The sequence below is a fragment of the Chroicocephalus ridibundus genome, chromosome 9 (assembly GCF_963924245.1).
Source record: "Chroicocephalus ridibundus chromosome 9, bChrRid1.1, whole genome shotgun sequence".
NCBI classification, from domain to species: Eukaryota; Metazoa; Chordata; class Aves; order Charadriiformes; family Laridae; genus Chroicocephalus; species Chroicocephalus ridibundus.
Window position 1 is genome coordinate 41,399,151 of NC_086292.1, and position 19,755 is coordinate 41,418,905.

General features: G+C 51.3%; 2 protein-coding genes across 4 annotated transcripts in view; one reads left to right on the top strand and one right to left on the bottom strand.

The window, feature by feature from the left end:
* Positions 1 to 11,788, bottom strand: part of FANCI (FA complementation group I) — a 24,553-nt gene extending 12,765 nt beyond the window's left edge. For all 3 annotated transcript variants that reach the window (XR_010072454.1, XM_063346048.1, XM_063346047.1), the window contains exons 1-18: positions 11,655 to 11,788; positions 11,405 to 11,477; positions 10,705 to 10,835; positions 10,157 to 10,313; positions 10,019 to 10,076; positions 9,517 to 9,558; positions 8,903 to 9,026; positions 7,818 to 7,903; positions 7,507 to 7,639; positions 7,183 to 7,275; positions 6,547 to 6,683; positions 5,559 to 5,739; positions 4,881 to 4,968; positions 3,820 to 3,950; positions 3,107 to 3,177; positions 2,055 to 2,169; positions 1,548 to 1,670; positions 377 to 445 (exon numbers count right to left, since the gene is read on the bottom strand). Coding sequence is in view for 2 of the 3 variants with exons in the window: in XM_063346048.1 (XP_063202118.1) it covers positions 377 to 445; positions 1,548 to 1,670; positions 2,055 to 2,169; positions 3,107 to 3,177; positions 3,820 to 3,950; positions 4,881 to 4,968; positions 5,559 to 5,739; positions 6,547 to 6,683; positions 7,183 to 7,275; positions 7,507 to 7,639; positions 7,818 to 7,903; positions 8,903 to 9,026; positions 9,517 to 9,558; positions 10,019 to 10,076; positions 10,157 to 10,313; positions 10,705 to 10,835; positions 11,405 to 11,477; positions 11,655 to 11,738 (1,896 nt within the window). In the remaining variant the exon portion in view is untranslated. The remainder of the gene's footprint in view (positions 1 to 376; positions 446 to 1,547; positions 1,671 to 2,054; positions 2,170 to 3,106; positions 3,178 to 3,819; positions 3,951 to 4,880; positions 4,969 to 5,558; positions 5,740 to 6,546; positions 6,684 to 7,182; positions 7,276 to 7,506; positions 7,640 to 7,817; positions 7,904 to 8,902; positions 9,027 to 9,516; positions 9,559 to 10,018; positions 10,077 to 10,156; positions 10,314 to 10,704; positions 10,836 to 11,404; positions 11,478 to 11,654) is intronic.
* Positions 11,789 to 14,227: 2,439 nt separating this feature from the next.
* Positions 14,228 to 19,755, top strand: RLBP1 (retinaldehyde binding protein 1). The gene is made up of 8 exons (XM_063346478.1): positions 14,228 to 14,499; positions 15,338 to 15,381; positions 15,654 to 15,782; positions 16,082 to 16,283; positions 17,395 to 17,573; positions 18,261 to 18,419; positions 19,037 to 19,147; positions 19,258 to 19,755. The coding sequence occupies exons 2-8, from the start codon at positions 15,370 to 15,372 to the stop codon at positions 19,414 to 19,416; spliced, it is 951 nt and encodes a 316-aa protein (XP_063202548.1). The 5' UTR covers positions 14,228 to 14,499; positions 15,338 to 15,369; the 3' UTR covers positions 19,417 to 19,755.

Here is a 19,755-nt window from a genome sequence, read left to right on the forward strand (position 1 = left end):
GTCAGCACACATCCTTGGGGAAGTACGGGAGGGTAACTGCTGTGCACTGCTAAGGAACAGGGAGCGCACAAAGCACTTCTCTGGGCTCACACTTCTCACAGCATCTCAGAACTGAAGGGCTGGAAAGAGCTCCAAGAGATCCTTTCTCTTCCACCTTGTAACAGGATATGAATGAGTCTCCAGACATTTACCTAGTCTGCTCTCTCAACATAACAGGGATTTGAACACCTCCTCAGAGAAGTGCCGCAGCACTTAAACATGTTTCCAGTGTAAGGGAGAACTACTTTCCCAATATTTAACCTGAATTGCTTGCTATACTGGTTGCAGTGCAGAATTCTTAGAGCCTCTGCAGGCACGCCACAGAGCAGTACTTTACCTGGGACAAGAGCGTTTCCATTATAGAGCTGGCCAGCTGGGAGTTCCTGCGAAGGACGTCATAAAAACCCTGAAGACAGGAAGGAAGGACAAGTTGGCTTACACAACAAAGCAAATGAACCACATGCATAACAAGTTGGTGTCATACGACAGCAACGACACTTTGGCACCGCAAGGAACCATGAGGAAGTAACAATGTGCTCAGTGTAAAATCCCATACCTGGCAAAGCAAAGGCACCACAGAAATAAGGTATGAATCAGTAAGAGTATGAATTTCCTCACAGGGGCCCTCTCACAAGCTGTATCTCCCTAGCAGGAGTGGCATCAAGCCCAGAGTGACTTTCACTGCTATTTAACACTAGCACTAGATCCAACTTCAAACTGTGAATTCCTGCTTCAAAGGCAAAACAAGCCAGTGGGGAAACCGTAGGAGGCAAAAATCCTTCAGACGGAGAGAAACTCAGTGGATGGATGAAGCAAATGCAAGTCTTAAAGCAACAGTGATGAACACACCCAAAACTTGCAGCTCACCAAAGGTCAGTCCAACCAAGTCAAGAAGGAAACAAAATCTCTCTGATCTGAACATTTTTTCCTCAAGGCGGTACCCCACAATTACCTCAGGAGCTAAGATACACACCCAAAAATGGCTCTTTATATTAGGCCATTTATCACAAGAAATCTAAGGGACAGACAAGCCTTTACAGAAACTTGCAAAAGGAAGAGGAGAAAGACAGATCCCTGATGCAGTCTCTAAGAAAGTTTCCCCATACTCTCCAGTCAGGGTTTTCTTTGGAGCCCATCATTAACTCCCAGCAACTCTGCATCTATCCAGTGCCCGTTATAACACTCCTCCTCACTGGGCATCAAACATGCTTCACATTTCCTAGGCCACATCACAAGAAGAGAGACTTTGACACATTTTTGCCCTTAAGCAATGCATGAGACGAGGAAGATACATCACTGTGTCTTTGGGCTTATAATGGTCCAAAATCAGAAGTATTGGGAAAAAAAAAAAATAGTCCTTGGTATGCGTGTGTACCATGAAGAACATAACTGAGATGACAGGTTGTTTTCCACAATAACGTGATCATTATTTACCTGGGCCTACAGTAGAACCAGACTACAGAAGAGGTAGCGACTGTTTAAAATGAGATTGAAGAAACCGTGTTTACCTCATATAACATGAGTCGAACATCCGCTTGCTGGCTCAAACATCGCCTCAGGCTGCCCAGGATTTCAAGGCAGAAGGCCTCATTAGCTGCAGAATTATAGCAGGCATGAACATCTGCCTGGACCTGAGAGGGAATATTAGTCACGTTATACTGGTTACAATTCTCAAATATCACAACACAGAAGCAAGGTGATAAGGAGCCTAGCCCCTAAACAATCATTGAAATAGTCCTTAGTGTGCTGCTAGGCTCTTTATCATCATGATGGAGCAGTGTAAATGCTCCCCAGAATACTGGTGCTGTAAGAGAGAATAACTCTGAGAAGCAATGTCCCTAGGTCAGCTTCTCTTTGAACGTTGCAATTCACAAAGCTTTCCTTCCAGGGCTAATCCTTACTGGTTATATTTCCATTTTGGGGAAACACTCCGCTCTTGAGTTGTTTGAAACAATGCACAGTAGACATGAGACTGTCTCGTATGTCCACATCAGGGACTGCAGAACAGCACTTACCTGAGTGGCACCAATGGCCTGGCTGCACTGGGAGGAGGACAAGCTGCCCAGAACCTTAAAATTTCTTAACAGAAGCAAAAAGCCAGCAACCGCAGCTTTACGAGCATCGAGCTGCCTGTGAGTCAGGGGGAGAAGAGAGAAGCATATGGAAAAATGGAAGCAAGAAGCTCAGAAGTAAAACCAAGATCAACTCAGCAATGAAAAATGGTCCACAAATACAGAGTGACTGTGTCCAGTGGAACTTTATTTCATAAGAGGGCAGCACAGTCCCAAGCAGTGAAGAGCTTGGCAGTTTGGTGGGAACTCCTTTGCTCTACACTCTCACAACATTCAATTTCCTTTCTGTCCTTGCAGCGCTCACAGAGGGAGAGCCCCAGGCCAAGACCCAAGCATTAAATGTCCCCTGAAAACTGGAATAGGATAGTCTCAGAGGTCTTCTCAGAGTTGGAAAATGCCTCACAAAAAGCTGGTGTTTTGCTTTGCTCATCAAAATCCTGGGTCTTTCTCAAAATCAAGTCCCTTGCCTTGAATAATAATCCTAAATTATGAATTCTGTATTCATAACCTGGCAGCCACTGCCCAATGAAATACAGTCTACAGTCACAGCATTATGAAGACAGAAGGATGGTTTGCTCAAAGCATTACCAAGACAACAAGCCTGGTTCTCTGCCACCTTGCAAGGGATGAGAGGGAAGGTGGCAGCTCAGTATTTTGATCAATGGTTCCTTCCAGACTCTCCTTAGCATCTGGATGTACTCGGCTATGTAGACACACGATGGAACTGATTTTAATTTTGCCTGCCTATTTGGAGTTCCCAACAGCTTTCTGAATTTCTGAAACCTATTAATCTGGGGATTGGGATTTGCATCTCAGTGGGTAGAGTTGTGCCTGTCAAGGCAGTCCTAGGGCTAAAGGGGCAGGAGATGTCACCACCTGGTTATGGGAAGAATATAGTAAGAATACACCTAGCCAAAACCAACAAAAAATACTTCTGCTCCAAAACCATAAATGAGTTGTAGAAATCTTTTCAAAGAATCCCCTTCCTAGCTTACCTGGAAAAGATAGCTTTTTGGAGAACAAGTATCAGGGAGTCCCTCACCGACATGCTGACTTTGAGCAGAGGCTGGAAAGGAAGACATACTTTGGAGAGAAAAGCACTAAGGCATGCCAAGCCCTTGGGGCATATGAGCTCATCTTCCTCAGGCCCATCTGGCCCTGAATTTCCAATAGTGTCATCAGTACAGTAGGAGAATCAAAACATTTTAAAACAACATAAAATTAAACCCAGAGAGCTGTAGCAATGAGACACCTTAGCAGGTTAGTGAGGACACGGAACAAGGGTTTGGGAAAATAACTGTTATCCCCAGATTGGATGAAGCAGGTAAAAGTGTAACATCAGGGTCAGGCAAAGGCAAATACTGACATGGAGCTTGGAAGGAGAAAAATCAACCTGACAGCTACAGCTGTTCAGCTAAACATTGTATACTTAATTTTCTACACTGTGCAGCATCTGGGCATCTTCCAGATGAAAGGTCAGCACAGAGCAGTTTCAGTACCACCCCAGACCACACCATATGCTTTTTGCTAGAGGGCACGTGCAGATCCATGCTTGAAGAGCAGTTCCACGCTACACTGAACAACCTACAGCAGAGTATGAAGGCTTATTTTACGAGGAGGGTTATTAGATCATGCATATAATTGTGCCCTAAAGCTGTCACTGGAACTAAACTAGCAAGGATATTCATGAAGAAATGCAAAGCTTTACCTGTACTGCCCGGAGGAGCCCCTGCACAGTGTCAATGGGCAGAAAGGACAAATTGTCAAAGGTCTCTGTGACTTTGGAGGATGAAGTCTGAAGCACAAGAGGAGCAGACACAACAATATTGGACAGCAAGTCTGAAAAATAAAAGGACAAAAAGAGCAGCTGCTGCCAAGGGGTCAGAAAAGTCTGAGCAAGAGATGTCTATAGAGCTAACAATTACAGAATAATCAAAGCCCTTCCATCACATGTAGAGGTCATGATAGGATGAGCATTGAAAATCTGAACTCTGCTGCAGGCACAAAGTGTAAACTGCTGACAACCAGGCTGAAGGGTCTCACCCCACCAGAGGGCACTGAGGTATAAGAGAAGAGGCTGCAGCATAGGCATCACAGCAGCCCCCCGTGACACCCAAGCACCTGCCCAAGGATGAGGAGGAAGGCAAGGCTAGGAACACGTAACAAGTTACTGACTGATGGATAGCAACTTTCTGTGTGTCAGCTGTTCCATGGCAACTGCCTGCAAACATATTTTTCACCTGGGATGAATACAAGGTAATCTGATGCAGCTGACACCTCAGTAAAAGGGGAAGGAACAAGTGATTTTCTTGGCTTCAGGTCACTTCATCAGGAACTTCCAAAGCCAACCATATCCTGGGCTGCATCAAAAGAAGTGCAGCCAGTGGGCCGAGGGAGGTGATTCTGCCCCTCTACTCTGCTCTGGTGAGACCCCACCTGGAGTACTGTGTACAGCTCTGGAGCCCCCAGCATAGAAAAGACATGGACCTGTTAGAGCAGGTCCAGAGGAGGGCCACAAAAATGATCAGAGGGATGGAGCCCCTCTCCTATGAGGACAGGCTGAGAGAGTTGGGGTTGTTCATCCCTGGAAGCATTCAAGGTCAAGTTGGACGAGGCTCTGAGCAACATGATCTAGTTGAAGGTGTGCCAGCTCATTGCAGGGGGGTCGGACTAGATGACCTTTAAAGGTCCTTCCAGCCCAAAATATTCTACGGTTCTATAACTTGTTCTGAGTGTCCACAGAGCAGGACACATTCTCTTTCCTGTTACCTATGAAGTGGCTGACAGGAGATGCTGCTTTTGTGAGCACTCTGTTCAGGACCTGCTCAAGAATATCACTTCTGATGGGCTCATGAACCTGAAATGAGAAAGAACAATAAATAAAAATCAACCCCTACATAAATTTAAGATATTCCTGTACCTCACAGCACAGGCATCATGCAGTGCAAAGCAAATCCAGATCTGACAGGTAAGCTGGGACTGGTTGCCAGAAGTCCCCTTTCAGCTAAATTCACACAGATTGATTCAGATTTCATCCCAGGCCAATCAGAACCAGCACATCAGAGAGGTATACACAGTACCCTCAAATATAATGGGTCAAATCGTCTGTGGGATACAAATTTACCACTTCACTGAAGATGCTGGTTTCAGTGCCACCTCTGGCAGATTTTCTTTCTACCTCTGTATTTCTCTACCTTCTCTGCAGTTTCTTGCAAAATGTAATAAGGATTACATAAGTATCATGGTAGCTGGAACAGATTAGGATTAAGTCTTTATGAGGATGGCCTCTTCCAGATGGACAAGGGCAAATAGGAGACTAAATCTAGTATTGTTTGTAAAACACTCATGATGGATACAGCAGACAAGGCTTTGACATCATTTACCAAGAAACAATAAGAACAGAGTTCTCTCCCCCTAAAAAACACCCTCTCCAAAACATACAATTACCTTAAATGTTTCCAGCAGGATACTCGCTCCCAGTCTGCAAGCCTGCTGGGCTGGCATTTTTGAAAGACCATAAGTGGTATCAGCAGCTTTTCCTCCAAAGGGCTTCCTTGGTTCATATGATTCCATTAGGCTGAAGCCAAGATCCACCAGGCCCTGAGTAACATGGTCCCAGCCAAACGCACTGAGGAAAACATTAAATAGACCAGGAAAGAAACAACTTAGTCACAGGAAAAGTTTAGATTAGAGCAGTCTAAAGTAACATCTTCTGCAGTCATTCCAGGGTCCAAAGCAGCAGTGAGAGATGTTCGATCACTCTAGAGATGACATCCCTCACAGCCCCATGACTGTCTTTAGGCTGAGGTGCTCAGCGCAACACATCTCGGAGTCCTGATTCTCCAACAAGACTTCCGTTCCAGCCCAAAGGTTTCCTCGCTATGGGGAATGACATGCACTCAGGTCTGATCTGGATGTGACAGTAGGCTACAGTCAGGATGCACAAATATCCTACTGATGCCGAGATCTTCAAATCAGAGAGGAAGGCAGAAGAAGAAGTCCTCAATCAAACTAAAGGACAACTGGTGACAGATCGCAGAGCTATCCCACAGGATGTTCAAAGGACTAACCATGTCGGGGAAGAAAATAGTGAACCTATCACTCATCCCTTGGTCAGAACACAAACCACAGCCAGCACCATGACTCATACCATCAGCTGCTTTACCAATAAGAAACAGACAGGGTCCTGATCAATTTAGTCCTTCATACCACAAGATGCGAAGATTTGGGGTAGAGGGGGCAAATTTATACAGCTGCATTGTTTTTGCTTTTTTAATTCACCAATAAAAAACTGGGATAAAAATTTTGGATTTTGACACCGTTCCCTGCTGGCACCTGGTCAGCAGTATTTAGCACCCCAGAGCATTCTAGCGAGGCTGAAACTCTCCCCTCCCAAAGCCCATTGAGTGTTCTGCGGCAGGTGGCAAGAACTCACCTATTTTTCACCACTTCCAGAATTACAGTGGTTACATCATATTGTTGAGGAAACAAATCCTGCAGAAACTTGGAGGCCTGAAGGAACTGCAGGTCCTTGCAGCTTCTTGTGATTGATGTTTTCAAGAAATCAAATATCTGGAACATAAAATCATTGAGTGTGAGGAAATGATCTTTGAAACGGGACCTGTATAGTCTTGGGTATGTTCCAGTAAGAGCACCAGCCAGAACACAAGTTCCAGTACAGCCTGCCAAAAATCTTAACTCACTTCTTTCTCAGGACAAATACACCAGCCTCATTAAGTGCCTCAAGGAGGGTAACTTGCTGCCAGATGCTCTTCAGGTGGCCACCACAGAGCCAAAACATTAGAAAAAGACGACATTGCTTTTCTTCTCATGCTAAAACCAACTCACAGGAATCACAACTCTGGAAAATTCTGATATTGCTCTGGGGTCTTTTATAGTGTTCAGTAAACTACAGTGTACCACTGATCTAACTGCCTCCCCATGAGCATTATGAAACCATTTTAAGCCTAATTCTGATGGGACTATGACCTAACCTCGCTTCCTTTCCTTTACAAGGAGTGCAGTGTACATCCCCCCACAGAAGTTCTCTGCAAGCTTATCACCTACGTACCTGCTCTTGCAGCCTGTGTTTTACTGCAACCGACAGCAGAAGAGCCACACTGAAGGGACACAGGGCTCTAGCTGGATCCTTCTGTTGCTCAGTCTAGAAAATGGCAAGCAACAGTCAGAAAGCTTGTTATCTTTAACTGCAGCATCCCACAAGTTCAGGCAAGCCATCAGGCACATGTCTCTTCAAACATACCATGGCGCTTCTTAAAGTGAACGTGATTGTGATCATAAAAATTATTAAATCCCTTCTACAGGCAACAAATAAAGTTTTAAAAACTCTACTTCAACATCTTCAAGAACAGTGCCTGCTCTATCTTTGTCATACCTTTAGATGTCTGATTAGTTCCTCGCTTAGGTCCTGATCCAGGTTGATAACAGAAACAATATGGAGAATAACGGTGCCTTCCACATGGCGGAGTTGGTCTAGGGGCACTGTGGCTACCTCAAGGTCCACTGATCTGTAAGTTTTATCAGAAAAAAAGAAAGCCATCCAAAGTCATAAATCATTTCTCATGTATCAAGGAGGATGTACTTTTACAAGATTTTACAATTCAAATTTAAGGAGCCCTGGGCAGGACGAGGGTGATTACAAATACCCAGGTAATAAAGAAAGGGGATGACAGAGAAAGAACTTACTGTGGAACCCTCTGTTCTTCCTTTTGTCTCTTATCCAACTGATTGAAAAAACTGATGATTCCTTCTAGAACAGTCTTCTTACTGCCCTGCAAGGCGGGACGTTACATTAAGCCACTGCAGGGCCTGCAGTATCCCAGAGAACTACACTCTATTACAAATCACAGAATGGTTCGGGTTGGAAGGGACCTTAAAGATCATGCAGTTCCAACCCCCCTGCCATGGGCAGGGACATTTCCCACTAGAATGAAACGGCATCCTTCATTTCCCGTCATAAATCACTGAGGTGGGGAAAGGCTCCTGTGCGCTCATTTCCAGATTAAGATTTAGTTTGCATATTTCTTTTGACTGCACTTATCGAAGAGTTGGAGAAGTTAAAGCTTTCAGATGTTCTGGTTGTGGTTTGTTTTTTTTTTTTAATTAGAAAGGATCCTTTATGTTATAATCAATTGGGAAGGCTTTCAAACTCCTAACCCTTAAATCTAACAGTACATTTTGGCCAGTGGACCCAAATGACCTCCTATAACACACATATTAATTTGTCTTTGACTGGATCATTTTGGCATTGACTCGGTCACAAATGAAGCAAGCAAAAGAGCCAGAATCACCCTGTCAAAGGGCAGAGACGTCATTGGCAGCCTCTGCTTGCAGGAAGAGCACAAGGGATGAGACATTTCCAGGACTCAGACTACAACCCAGACTACAAACCAAGACAAGTCATACTGTATGAGCTATTATTATAGTTTGCAGACCACAGAGAGTCAGCAAAACCACACTTAAGAAGACTTTAAAACCCAATCCTCTCTTCTGTCTGCTAGGTCTGTGCTCATCCCTTATTTCCCAAAGGTTTTCTTCTTTCCCCACAAGGAAGATCAAGATTGTATCTTTCTCTGAGCAGCCAGCTTCTTCATCGTACAGGAATTTAGAGAAAAAAAAAAACCCTACTGATGTCCTGCTGTGTCCTGCTTCCCACAGCAGTTTGGAAACAATCAGAATCCTCACCAAAATCCAGCCTATAGCTCAGTCTGTGCATCTTTTTTTCCTCATGGTATATACATAGGGGGAGGCCAGCTCCCGTGAGCTTTTACCTTTGCAGAAAGCAGCAGCAGCTGATAGACCAGAGGGGGAATTTCCTGCAGATCTAATTTGGAGAACATCCTAAGGACCTTTTCCACCACAAACTGCAGCTCCTCTCCCGACAGTGGAACATCCCTGTTGAATCAAAGATGCAGCCTAATCATTTTCACTAATTTCCTTCAGAATCCCACAGCAGATTCAACCCATAACTAGCCAAAGGGTCTTAATGTACACACCAGCAGCGAGTGCTCCCAAAGTCCTCACCAGAAGCAGTTGCCACAGATCTCTCAATACCTTTCCACTGTCCCAGTATACTCTTCAACCTTCGGTGTTTAGATCTCCTCCACATTATGCTTGCTCATTAATGTATCATTAATTTGCCAAGGCTCACTCACACATGGAACAAAAACCATGATGCCATGCCGAGTCTTTGGGACACACCTGCCCAGCTGTATTTTGTATCCAAATGGATCCAATGTGGATGTTCATCAACTCAACCATCCATGGGGCTCTGCCTGGTATGGTCAGACCTCCTATTCATACTTGCCCCAAACTACATGTGAAATAGGACATGGACATGACCACAGCACAAGAAAGCGTTGATGTTGAAGGGAAAAAGAATTACCTGAACATGTTGGTAAGATGTATTACACTCCGAGGGTCCCACCTGGTAAAACAAAAATACGTCAGAAAATTGAGAGCACGCAGAATTATCTCTTATCGCTTCTCTCCTTATACACAATTATTCATTGTCACCAATTCCCTGTTAATGTTCTGATATTAAGATTAGAAGACAGATTTCCACCAGAATCCATCACCACCACCCTGACCTCTCAAACTTATAATGGTTCTGAACTGCCCCAGCCCCCACAATAACAAATACCAAGAAAGGAATAAAAATAAGAACTTCCTCAGACCAGTTCATAAAACACTATGACAAGATCTGGGAACAGGGTGTTCCCTTGCCTTTCCAGCCAGAGAAGACACTGTCACAGAGGACACAGATTCAAAGATGGTAGAACAGGACACAGATGGTGAGATCCAGCTCATCATGATGTCTTTTTCAAAGCACAACATGAAGCATATTGTTTTGCCATGTAACTAAGAGCTGGTGGAGATGTACCTACTTGCTGCAACAGAGGGTATTTATCAGCTGTTTCTTAAACTCTTCCCCATTCAGTTCACCTGAAAAAGCAAGAGTCTTTTAGGAACTGATTCCCAAGGAAAGGAGGACAGGCTGGGGGGAAGGAACTGAGAGCGGCTACCTTTCCCATAAACCAGGCTCTCCTTCGAATTGGGCAATGCAGTGAGAACAGTGGCAAACAACTCCAAGGATTTCCCGTTAGACAGGCTGCCGCCTTTAATAACATCAACAAACAGAGTGGCAAGCTCAGCCAACGCATGGCCTGGCAGCTGGCGAGCCTGGGAGGAGATACAATGACATGAAAGAGCCTGAGGCAGTGCAGAGGAAAATTCCACATATATGTCCAACTGTCACCAAAACGCACAGACATTTCTTACAGTGAAATGTTCCCCTAAAAGGGGATTTCAGCCCTAAGATCTCTATTTTGTGCTGTCCTTTATAGAACAGAGCAGTAAATCAAGCTGGTGTAATTACAGGTTTGGAGTCTAAGTCCAAATATACAAAGATAATCACATTTGCACACACAGCAAATTCCAATATCAGCTTAGTCCAGGGCAGATCCATGGAAAGGACACAATTCATTTTCCTCAGTGGCCTAGTGAAGTATCTCAATCAACACAAAACGATACCCATCAGGCTCCAGGAAAGCCAGCCCAAAGGAGCGTCTACCTCCAGCATCAGCAGTCCTATGATTTCAGACGCCTTGCCCAAATGCAGGTCCCCTGACTCCACTAGCGGGATGCAGTGCTTGTAAACCTGAAGCCTCCTGAGAACACCACTTTGCTGGGAACAGGGGGAGCCTTATAGTGAGGAAATAAAGAAAACACAGAATGGAAAAGAAGTTACACAAGTAACATGTTGCTAAACAACAGGAAGTTGTCAGGGTGTTGTAGTTTGGCTAAACTGTCACTTGACTGAAGCTCCCTAATTTACCTATCTGACAAAACAGATAAAAAAAAAAACAAAACCAGAGCCCAGGAAATGAGAATCTCTTGAGAAAAACAGCTGAAGCACTCAACCCTGTTATCACACCCTGTGCTTCACTGCTGCCGGAGATCAGGAAGTGTCAAAATGTTGAGAAGAATCAGCTTGGCAATTAACTGGCCAGCTCAGTTCTACTCCGAGGTACCTAAGGGCTCCCAAAAGTAAAGCTCACTGACAGCAGGTTCATTAAAAACACATTAGTCTAGTTTCCCATTTCCCCATATCTATTTTCAGATGTCATGTTTCCTTGTGACAACCCTGTCTGGCTGGTTTTTACCAAAAGTGACAGTTCCTTGTGCTGCTGACCACCTACTTCACACAGCTGGCCTGTAACTCACCCCCCCTCCCCACCCACCCCGCAAAGAGCAGCCCACAGACCACCCACCTTTGAAGATCCCCCTCAGCAAAGCCGCCGTCTCACTTCCCTTCAGGGCCTGCCTTGTCACCATATCGCCCAGCTGCAAAGAAGGAGACGCTGTGAGCTGCACTTCACCTGAGGAGAAGCCACCTTCGCCCGCCTGACAGGGCCTGACAGGGCCCGGCGGCGCCTCGGCCCCCTTGACAGGGCCCGGCGGCGCCCCCCCGCCCCAGATCTTCCCCGCACCCAGTGCCCAGCCCGCGGGACCCCCGCGCACCTCGCGCTCCCCTAGGCTCTGCAGGGCCTCCCGGAGCCGCTCGGGGCTCTCCTCGGCCGCCAGCGCCAGGATGCGCTGAGCCATGGAGCCGGGATAACACCCGACCCGGCCGGGCCGCCGCTCCGCCGCCCCGAAATTCCCGCCCGGAAGTGCCCGCCCGTCACCTGGGCAACAGCTCCCGCCCCCCCGCGCTCGCTTCCCTTCCGCACCACCCGCTGCTTCCGCCTCCGCCGCCCACCCCGGGAAGCCGCCGGTTCGAGTCCCGCGGGGTGCAGGCAGCGTGGGGTGCGCACGCGTGGCGTGCAGGGTAGCATAGGGTGCAGGGCAGCGTGGGATGCACACACATGGGGTGCAGGGCAGTGTGTGGAGCAGTGCAGCGTGGGATGCAGGGAGCGTGGGGTGCACGCGTGGGGTGCAGGGAGCATGGGGTGCACACACATGGGATGCACGCACATGGGATGCAGGGAGTGTGGGATGCACAGGCGTGGGGTGCAGGGCAGCATGGGGAGCAGGGCAGGGTGGGGTGCACACACATGGGATGCAGGGCAGTGTGGGATACAGGGAGTGGGGGATGCATACACGTGGGGTGCAGGGCAGCGTGGGGTGCACACACATGGGATGCGCACACGTGGGGTGCAGGGCAGTGTGGGATGCAGGGAGCGTGGGGTGCACACGTGGGGTGCAGGGAGCATGGGATGCAGGCACATGGGATGTGCATACCTGGGGTGCAGGGCAGTGTGGGATGCAGGGCAGCGTGGAACGCAGGGCAGTGTGGGGTGTGCACATGTGGGATACGCACATGTGGAGTGCAGGGCAGTGTGGAGTACAGGCAGCGTGGGGTGCAGGCACGTGGGGCGGGCAGCCAAGGCGGGGACTAGGGCACAAAGTGGCCCATTCAGGGCCACCCCGCAGCAGCAGCGCTAGCCCCTGCGAGTGCTACCCACGTGGGGTGCAGATACCTTTGAGTAAACCCCTTAATTCCCGGGGGCACGAGGGGCGGCCTTGGGCGCACGAGGAGGTTTAGCCCGCCTTTAAGCAGCGGGATTTATCCGTGAGATCCGGTGCCAGCACAGCGCGGGAGCTTTCGCAAGCCCCGTGCTCACGGGGAGCAGGGGCCAGCGCTGCCGAGCGAGGGGAAGCAGGTTCGCATGGGGTCAGGGCCCATGAGGAGGGGCATAACTGGACCTGGCCGAGAGATGCCCTAAGGGCTCCAGCCACAACGCCTTGGGGTGCGTCCTCTTTGGGGTGGGTCCCTCCTGGGGCTGCCACCCTCCCCTGTGGCTTTTCCTGGGACAAAGCACCCACTTGGTGGTGCCAGGGGTTGTGCGTAAGTCTGCAAAAACATTTCATCTGCGATGAGCATGATGGCCAGCATGCCCAGGTGGCCAGGGGAGCGCAGGCCCCCTCTGCCACCCCAGCGCAGGGCCATTGGGTTGGTTTGGGAGCTCCCACGCTGATGATGTCCCCCTGTTACACACCGTCTTGCTCGCAGGGCTGCAGACAAAGGTCCAACGAGCTCTAGGAGGGAGCTGAGCCTTGTGCCAGGGCTGGCATGGGAAGGGGACAGGGAGATCGGGAGGTCTCCAGTGGAGAGCAGTGCCCGGTGTCCTTGGCCACGGCAGCATTGCTCAGGGCCTTGGCACAGGTCCGGGTTTTCCCTTCCGGCTCCCCCCTGCCCTTCATCTGGAGTCTCGTGCCTTCGTCCTCCTCCCTCCCTCGCAGCGGGGTCTCGGCTCTGTTTGCAGGGCAGCCCCGTGGAAATGAAATCCGTAAATCCCAGTGGTATTACAAAACACGCCTTGTGTAAGCCCCTTCAGTCCTGCTCTGGTGCTTAGCCTGGTCCCACCACCTCCCCAAAATCCCCATCGTGGTAAGAACACAGCTGAGCTCCTCTCCTGGGCTTGGGAAAGGAGCCATGCACAGCCCCGTCCTCACCCAGCTCCTGCAACCCTGGGCCTGAAAAGAGTTAAAGCTGCAAGGGCTCCCCTGCCCATGTGGCTTCAGCATGCTGGGATGTGGATGTCCCAAAAAAACACATTTTGCCATTCCAGTACACTCACATGTGGGCTCAGGACCATCCCTGCCGCAGTGTGAGGCTTCCCTCCCTTGTGGGTCCACAGCATTACCCTGGGGATGGACTGGATTCCAGTTCCCAAAGCTCCAAGCAGGCAACCATCACTCAGGGACATTGTAAAACAAAATATCTGCCCATATTTTTTTTTATTTTAGAGGCTGAAAGGAGTCCCCGTATGGATACTTGTTTGGGTGGCCTCGTTGGGGAGGAGCTGGAGAGCCCCAGGTGGGACCAGCCCTAGGAGCATCCTCTGCTGTGGACTGGTCCCCGCAGCTGAACCCTGCCCATGTGGCCAAATTCACAGCGGGACCTTGCCAGGCTTTTCAGGGCAGAAGCCGGGGAAAAGACCTGTCTCGCTCTCCCCGGGGGAGCAGGCCGGGATGGCAGGCTGCCCACCGCCTGCCTCTGCCCCTGCTCCGTGCTAATGAGCGAGTTACACAACGAGAAGCTTTTATACTTTGTTAATCGGGTCCGGCATCCCAGCCCGCCCCTCCACGCACGCTCTGGCTGGCCGGGGGAGCCCCGGCTCCCTCCTTCCCTCTCCTCAGCTGCCTTTTGTAATGTTTTAATGGGGTTTCTTGCCTGGGTTGTGCTGACTTAATTACAAAGCTGCAGTGAGTTGATGCCTTGTGACGGTCTAATCCCAACCCGGTGACTCTACAAAGCTTTCGTCCGTCTTTCTTGCTGCTCCACTCCGGCCTCACCATCCGTGCATCCCTCTCGGCCCTGTGCACTTGACCCTCTGCGGACGGTTCAACTTTTCCTCTCCCTGTGAGTATCCGGGACTTTTTCTACTCAAAATAACTGCATTGGAGACCATCATCCGTCTCTCCCTTAACTTGGCACCTCTGAGGCTGGGGTTGCTTTTAGTGCCTGGAAAAAGGAGATGCCCGTCCCTTCCTGGGAGCTGGCAGGGAAGGGGATGCCCCTGGGAACTGGTTGAGCTGGACCCAAGCATCCCTCGCGCAACCTGGGCTCAGAGCTGGTGCTACGGCCTGGCAGGGGCAGGGTCAGGCACTGGAGGGAGGATGAAGGCAGGCTTCCTCCTCCTCATGCATAGGAACAAGGTGTTTCACACAGATGGCGTCAGAAAGATGCCGAGAGTCTCACAGTCCAACCGTGCAGCTGGTGATGGGCTTTGGGCTGGAGGAGCAGGGCTCGAGGGTTTGGGAAACACCTTGGGGATAACGGTGTAGTGGAAATACAAGGCATAAAAGCATGAGCTGCTGCCCACCTGGCCGGAATTGGGGTCTCACCTCTGCCTGTATGACGGTGGTCTGAGATGAAATGGCACAGGGCATCTTCATGGGGTTGGGGATCCCCATGAGATGCCCCCAGCCTCCAATGGAAAGGCAGACCTGGAAGAATGGATGAAGGTGTCAGATGATCGATACCCACATTTTTAAGCTGCTTTCGCAAACACCGCTGGTGTTTCTTAAAGCTGCTCAGCCTCTGGCAGGCAGGCAGAGAAGCAGGGAGAATGCGATGGAGCAGAGGAGGGCTGGGGTGCCCCTTCTTGAGCAAGAGGGGCATGGGATGGGGCACGGGGAGGGGCTGCGAAGGCCATTGGGGATCCCCACTGCTGCTGATTCCTCCTTCCATCTCCCAGGGTATTGTGGCCAAAGGAGGACAGAGGACAAGATGTCTGCGGTTGTGAGTACTGTCCCCGCGCTGTCCCATCCCCCGGGCTCTGAGCATCCCCTCCCTGCAGCGTCGGGATGGGGCAGACCTCATGCACCCCTTTCCCCCCCCAGCAACTCTCTGCCCGTGGCGGGGAGTCTGGGGGTCAATCAACCCTTCCCGCCCCCATTGCACCCCCTCGGCTGCCTGCGTGGAGGCTCTGCCCTTCCCCACGGGGAACCTGTGGTGGGGCAGGGAGTTGGGGGTCTGGCTGGGGAGCCCCTACATCCTCTCCTTGCCCCCAGACGGGCACCTTTCGCATCGTCTCGGAGGAGGAGCAGGCCCTGCGCACCAAGCTGGAGCGCCTCACCACCAAGGACCACGGCCCCGTCTTCGGGAGGTGTGAGAAGATCCCCCCGCACACCCTGCAGAAGGTGAGGGTGGCCGTGGGAACCGGGGGGGCAGGCGCAGATGGGGGATTCTGCTCCTTCTCGGGGGCTGGAGGAGACCCTCGCCGGGCTTTTGTCTTGGGGGGGTGGGATGCACTTACCCCAAAGGGTCTCCAAGCAGGGGACCTGGGTGACCCTGCCCTCCCTGTGCTGGGATGCTGCAAGGGGCATCACTGCACCCCTCCAGCTTTTGGGTGCCTAAATGACCCCTGGAGTGTTTTGGGGTGCACGGGGGTGGAGGGGGGGTCATCACTGAGCCAGGTCCCCTCCCTGCTCCCCACCAGGCAAAGGATGAGCTGAATGAGAAGGAGGAGCAGAGGGAGGTGGCGGTGAAGGCGCTGCGGGAGCTGGTGCAGGAGCGGGCGGGCGGCGAGGAGGTGTGCAAGGCGGTGGCCGAGAAGGTGCAGGGGAAGGACGACGCCTTCTTCCTCCGCTTCATCCGTGCCCGCAAGTTTGATGTCCACAGGGCCTACGACCTGCTGAAAGGTGGGGAGGGGTCCCGGGCTGTGGTGCTGGGTGAGGACAGGGGTACACATCCACCAGCAGCTCCCAGTCCTGTGCTGATTCCTTCCAGCCTCTTGGTCTGGGCTGTGTCGGCAGAGTAGGACCCTGGCACGGGAAGGGGATGAGGAGAGAGGATACATAGAAAAAGGCAGGGCTGGGGGCTTGGGATGGAGGGCAAAGCGTTTGGATGGGGAAGGAAATAAATGAGGGTGGTGTCAGGCATCCTGCAATGCCAGGGCAGTCCCATTCCTTGCTGATTTACTGGACAAAATGGAAAAAAACCCATGTTTGGCAGCGGCAGGCTGTTTCATTTGTGCAGCAAACCCAGCTGGTTTGGGCTGCACCCCCTCCATGTATCCCTATGGATACTTGGTGTGTATCCACGACCTATACTCACCCCCTTGTACCCCTGTAAGGAGCTGGTCCTGCACCCGCCCTGATGCTTCTATGCATGGTGCCTGGTGGGCTCAGCACTCCTGGAACCCCCCGAGGGCTAGGGGCAGGTTGGGGGGGCTTGTGGCACCCCCTCCCCTCATTGGGGGTGACCCGTAGGGACGGAGGGGGAATGGGAGGGCAGCCCAGGGGGTGGCTGCCGGCAGGGACCTGCCTGGCTCCGGCTCCACTCTTCTTTGTGTCAGCTCGGGGGATAATGAGTTGTAATTATCAGCGCTGGCTCCCAGACAGCTGTTTTGTTCGCCCGCATTTTCCCAGGACGAGATTCCTTATTTTGTGCCTGCAGGGTGCCAAGGGAGGGGAGCTGAGGGATGTTACCCAAATGGGGAGGAAGGAGAGAAGAGAAATGAGGGGGAAAATGACTTTATCTGCTCATTGAGGTGTTGGAGAGAAGGCAGGCGTGGGAAGCCCCTGGCATGGGGAGAATAACACTGAGTGTGCTGGGGCCAGGGCTGACCTCCTCTCCCCACCTTTGCTGGAGAAGACCTGACCCATGGGGACTCCGGGCACAACTGGTCTGCAGCTCTTGGGCTCAGGACTGATGTTTTACCATCACTAGCCCACCCCATCTCTGGTGGCTGCCCCAGTGCTGCCCTGGCTTCCCAAGCCATTGTCCTACCTGATTTCTGTCTCTCTCCAGGCTATGTGAACTTCCGCCAGCAGTACCCTGAACTCTTCGACAACCTGACCCCCGAGGCCGTGCGCAGCACCATTGAAGCCGGCTACCCTGGCATCCTGACCAGCAGAGACAAGTACGGCCGGGTGGTGATGCTCTTCAACATCGAGAACTGGGATTACGAGGAGATCACCTTCGATGAGGTCAGCCCAGCCCAGCCGTTACTCCCGGAGCAGAGTGGTCCCACTCCCGGGCTTGTCCTGCCTGGCACACCTGAGTGCAGCATCCCTTACACACATATACGTATGTCCGGCCACAGCCTCCAGCCACTCAGATTGAAGAAAATCTGTAGCCCTTTGAATTTATCCTTCCAGAGAGCCTGGGAGACCATGGTCCATCCCAACGGGTTCCCCTTCCTTCCCCCTGATGTGGTGCAGGCCAAATTCAGGGTGTGCATCCCCCAGCCCAGGTAACATGGGGTGAAGAAAGGCACAACTCCATTAAATCAAGGTGCTTTAGAAACAAGGGATACACAGGGAAGAGGAGAAAACTGAGGCATGGGTCACAGAAAGGGCTTCTTGGCAAAGAGGTCTCCAGGTGTGTAACGCCCAACTTCTTCCAGCTCTTTTTTTTGCTCAGCTCTGAATTTGGTGGCAAGTTATCATTGATCCAGATCGGAAACACACCTGCCTTGAAAGGGGAACCTGGTTGTTGTTGAGCATCCCCTGAAATGCCCTCCCTGCTCTTAAGTCCTGGGGCTGGCTGTGACAAGCAGGCTGGAGTCAAGCAGACCCCGGATAACTCTCCATGGGACCCTTCCTGGGAACCTCCTGGGGTCTATGGGAGGTGAGACCTAATACCAGACCTGTTGTCTCTCCTCTCCACATCAGATCCTTCGTGCCTATTGCGTTATCTTGGAGAAGCTGTTGGAAAACGAAGAGACCCAGATCAATGGGTTCTGCATCATTGAGAACTTCAAGGGCTTCACCATGCAGCAGGCATCAGGGATCAAACCCTCTGAGCTCAAGAAGATGGTGGACATGCTGCAGGTGAGGTGGCAAAGTCTGCAGACAGCAGAGTCAGAGCGGGTCCAGTGGGATCAGAGAGCTCAGGGTAGGGTGAAGGCAGGGCTAGCAGGGTTTGGGATTGCCACCACAGTGGCACCATGAGAAAGCATCGTGGAGAGGCTCTTCCCCATCACACACTCCTTCCCTTGCTGGATAATTGGCTAAATCCTGCAAGAGGGACACTATTTTTCCAGCCCCAGCTCCCTGCCCTCTCAAATGGCCAACGAGAAGTATCCACCACTCCTTGCAGCATCCTGCAGCATGGCCTGGAGGACTTTCCTCACCATCCTCTCAGCCCAGCCCACTCACGGGCATTCCAGGATTTCTGCCCTTGGACCAGAGGCCAAAGACACTTGGCTCTCTCCAGGGAAGGAGGACAGCAGAGATGTAGTCCTTCTCATGGAGTGGGAGCAATGGGAGCACCAGGGAAGCTGAAGAGCCTCCCAACTGGGACAGCTGATCCTGTGTGTCAGAACAAAAAACGGGCCATCACAGAGAGAAGGGGAGATTGGTGAGGGGAGCTGCGGCAGTGCTGGGGTGTCCATTGCTGCCCGCCCAGCTCTGTGTGTAACGACCTGTGTCTGGGTTTGGGATCCTAGGACTCCTTCCCAGCACGATTCAAGGCCGTCCACTTCATCCACCAGCCTTGGTACTTCACCACCACCTACAACGTGGTCAAACCGTTCCTGAAGAGCAAACTGCTGGAGAGGGTGAGTGTGGGAAAGGGACCCGGAGGCAGAGGCCTATCCCTGGGTGAAATAGAGAAGCTGAGAAGAGTTGCCCAGGTCCTCTGCTGAGGGTCGCTCCTGTCTCCCGCCAGGTCTTTGTGCATGGGGAGGAGCTGGAGTCCTTCTACCAGGAGTTCGACGCTGACATCTTGCCAGCAGACTTTGGTGGCAACCTGCCCAAGTACGACGGCAAAGCAACTGCAGAGAAGCTCTTTGGGCCCCGCATCGAGGCTGAAGACACGGCTCTCTAAACCGGGGTCTGCTCCTCTCCCCTGTAAAATAGGATCAGAGGTGGCCCTCTAACCCCAACCACCTCCTTACTGTAGCATTGGTTGAATGACTGCTCGTGACGAGGCGCTCTGGCCGCGTTGCTCCACGCCTGTCCCTCCCCTCCCCAAACCTGGCAGCAGGCTGCCTGGCAGCCCTGTCCCTCCCGGGCAGAGCATCCTTCCCTTCGGAGCCAGCAGAGGAAGCAGGTCACCATCCCTCTCCCGCAGCATGCCCTGGAGCTGCGGTGGGAGGACAAGGAGAGCGTCTGCTCCGGGAAGGGAGGGCTACAGCGAGGGAGAAATAAAGTGTTCAACAGTAGA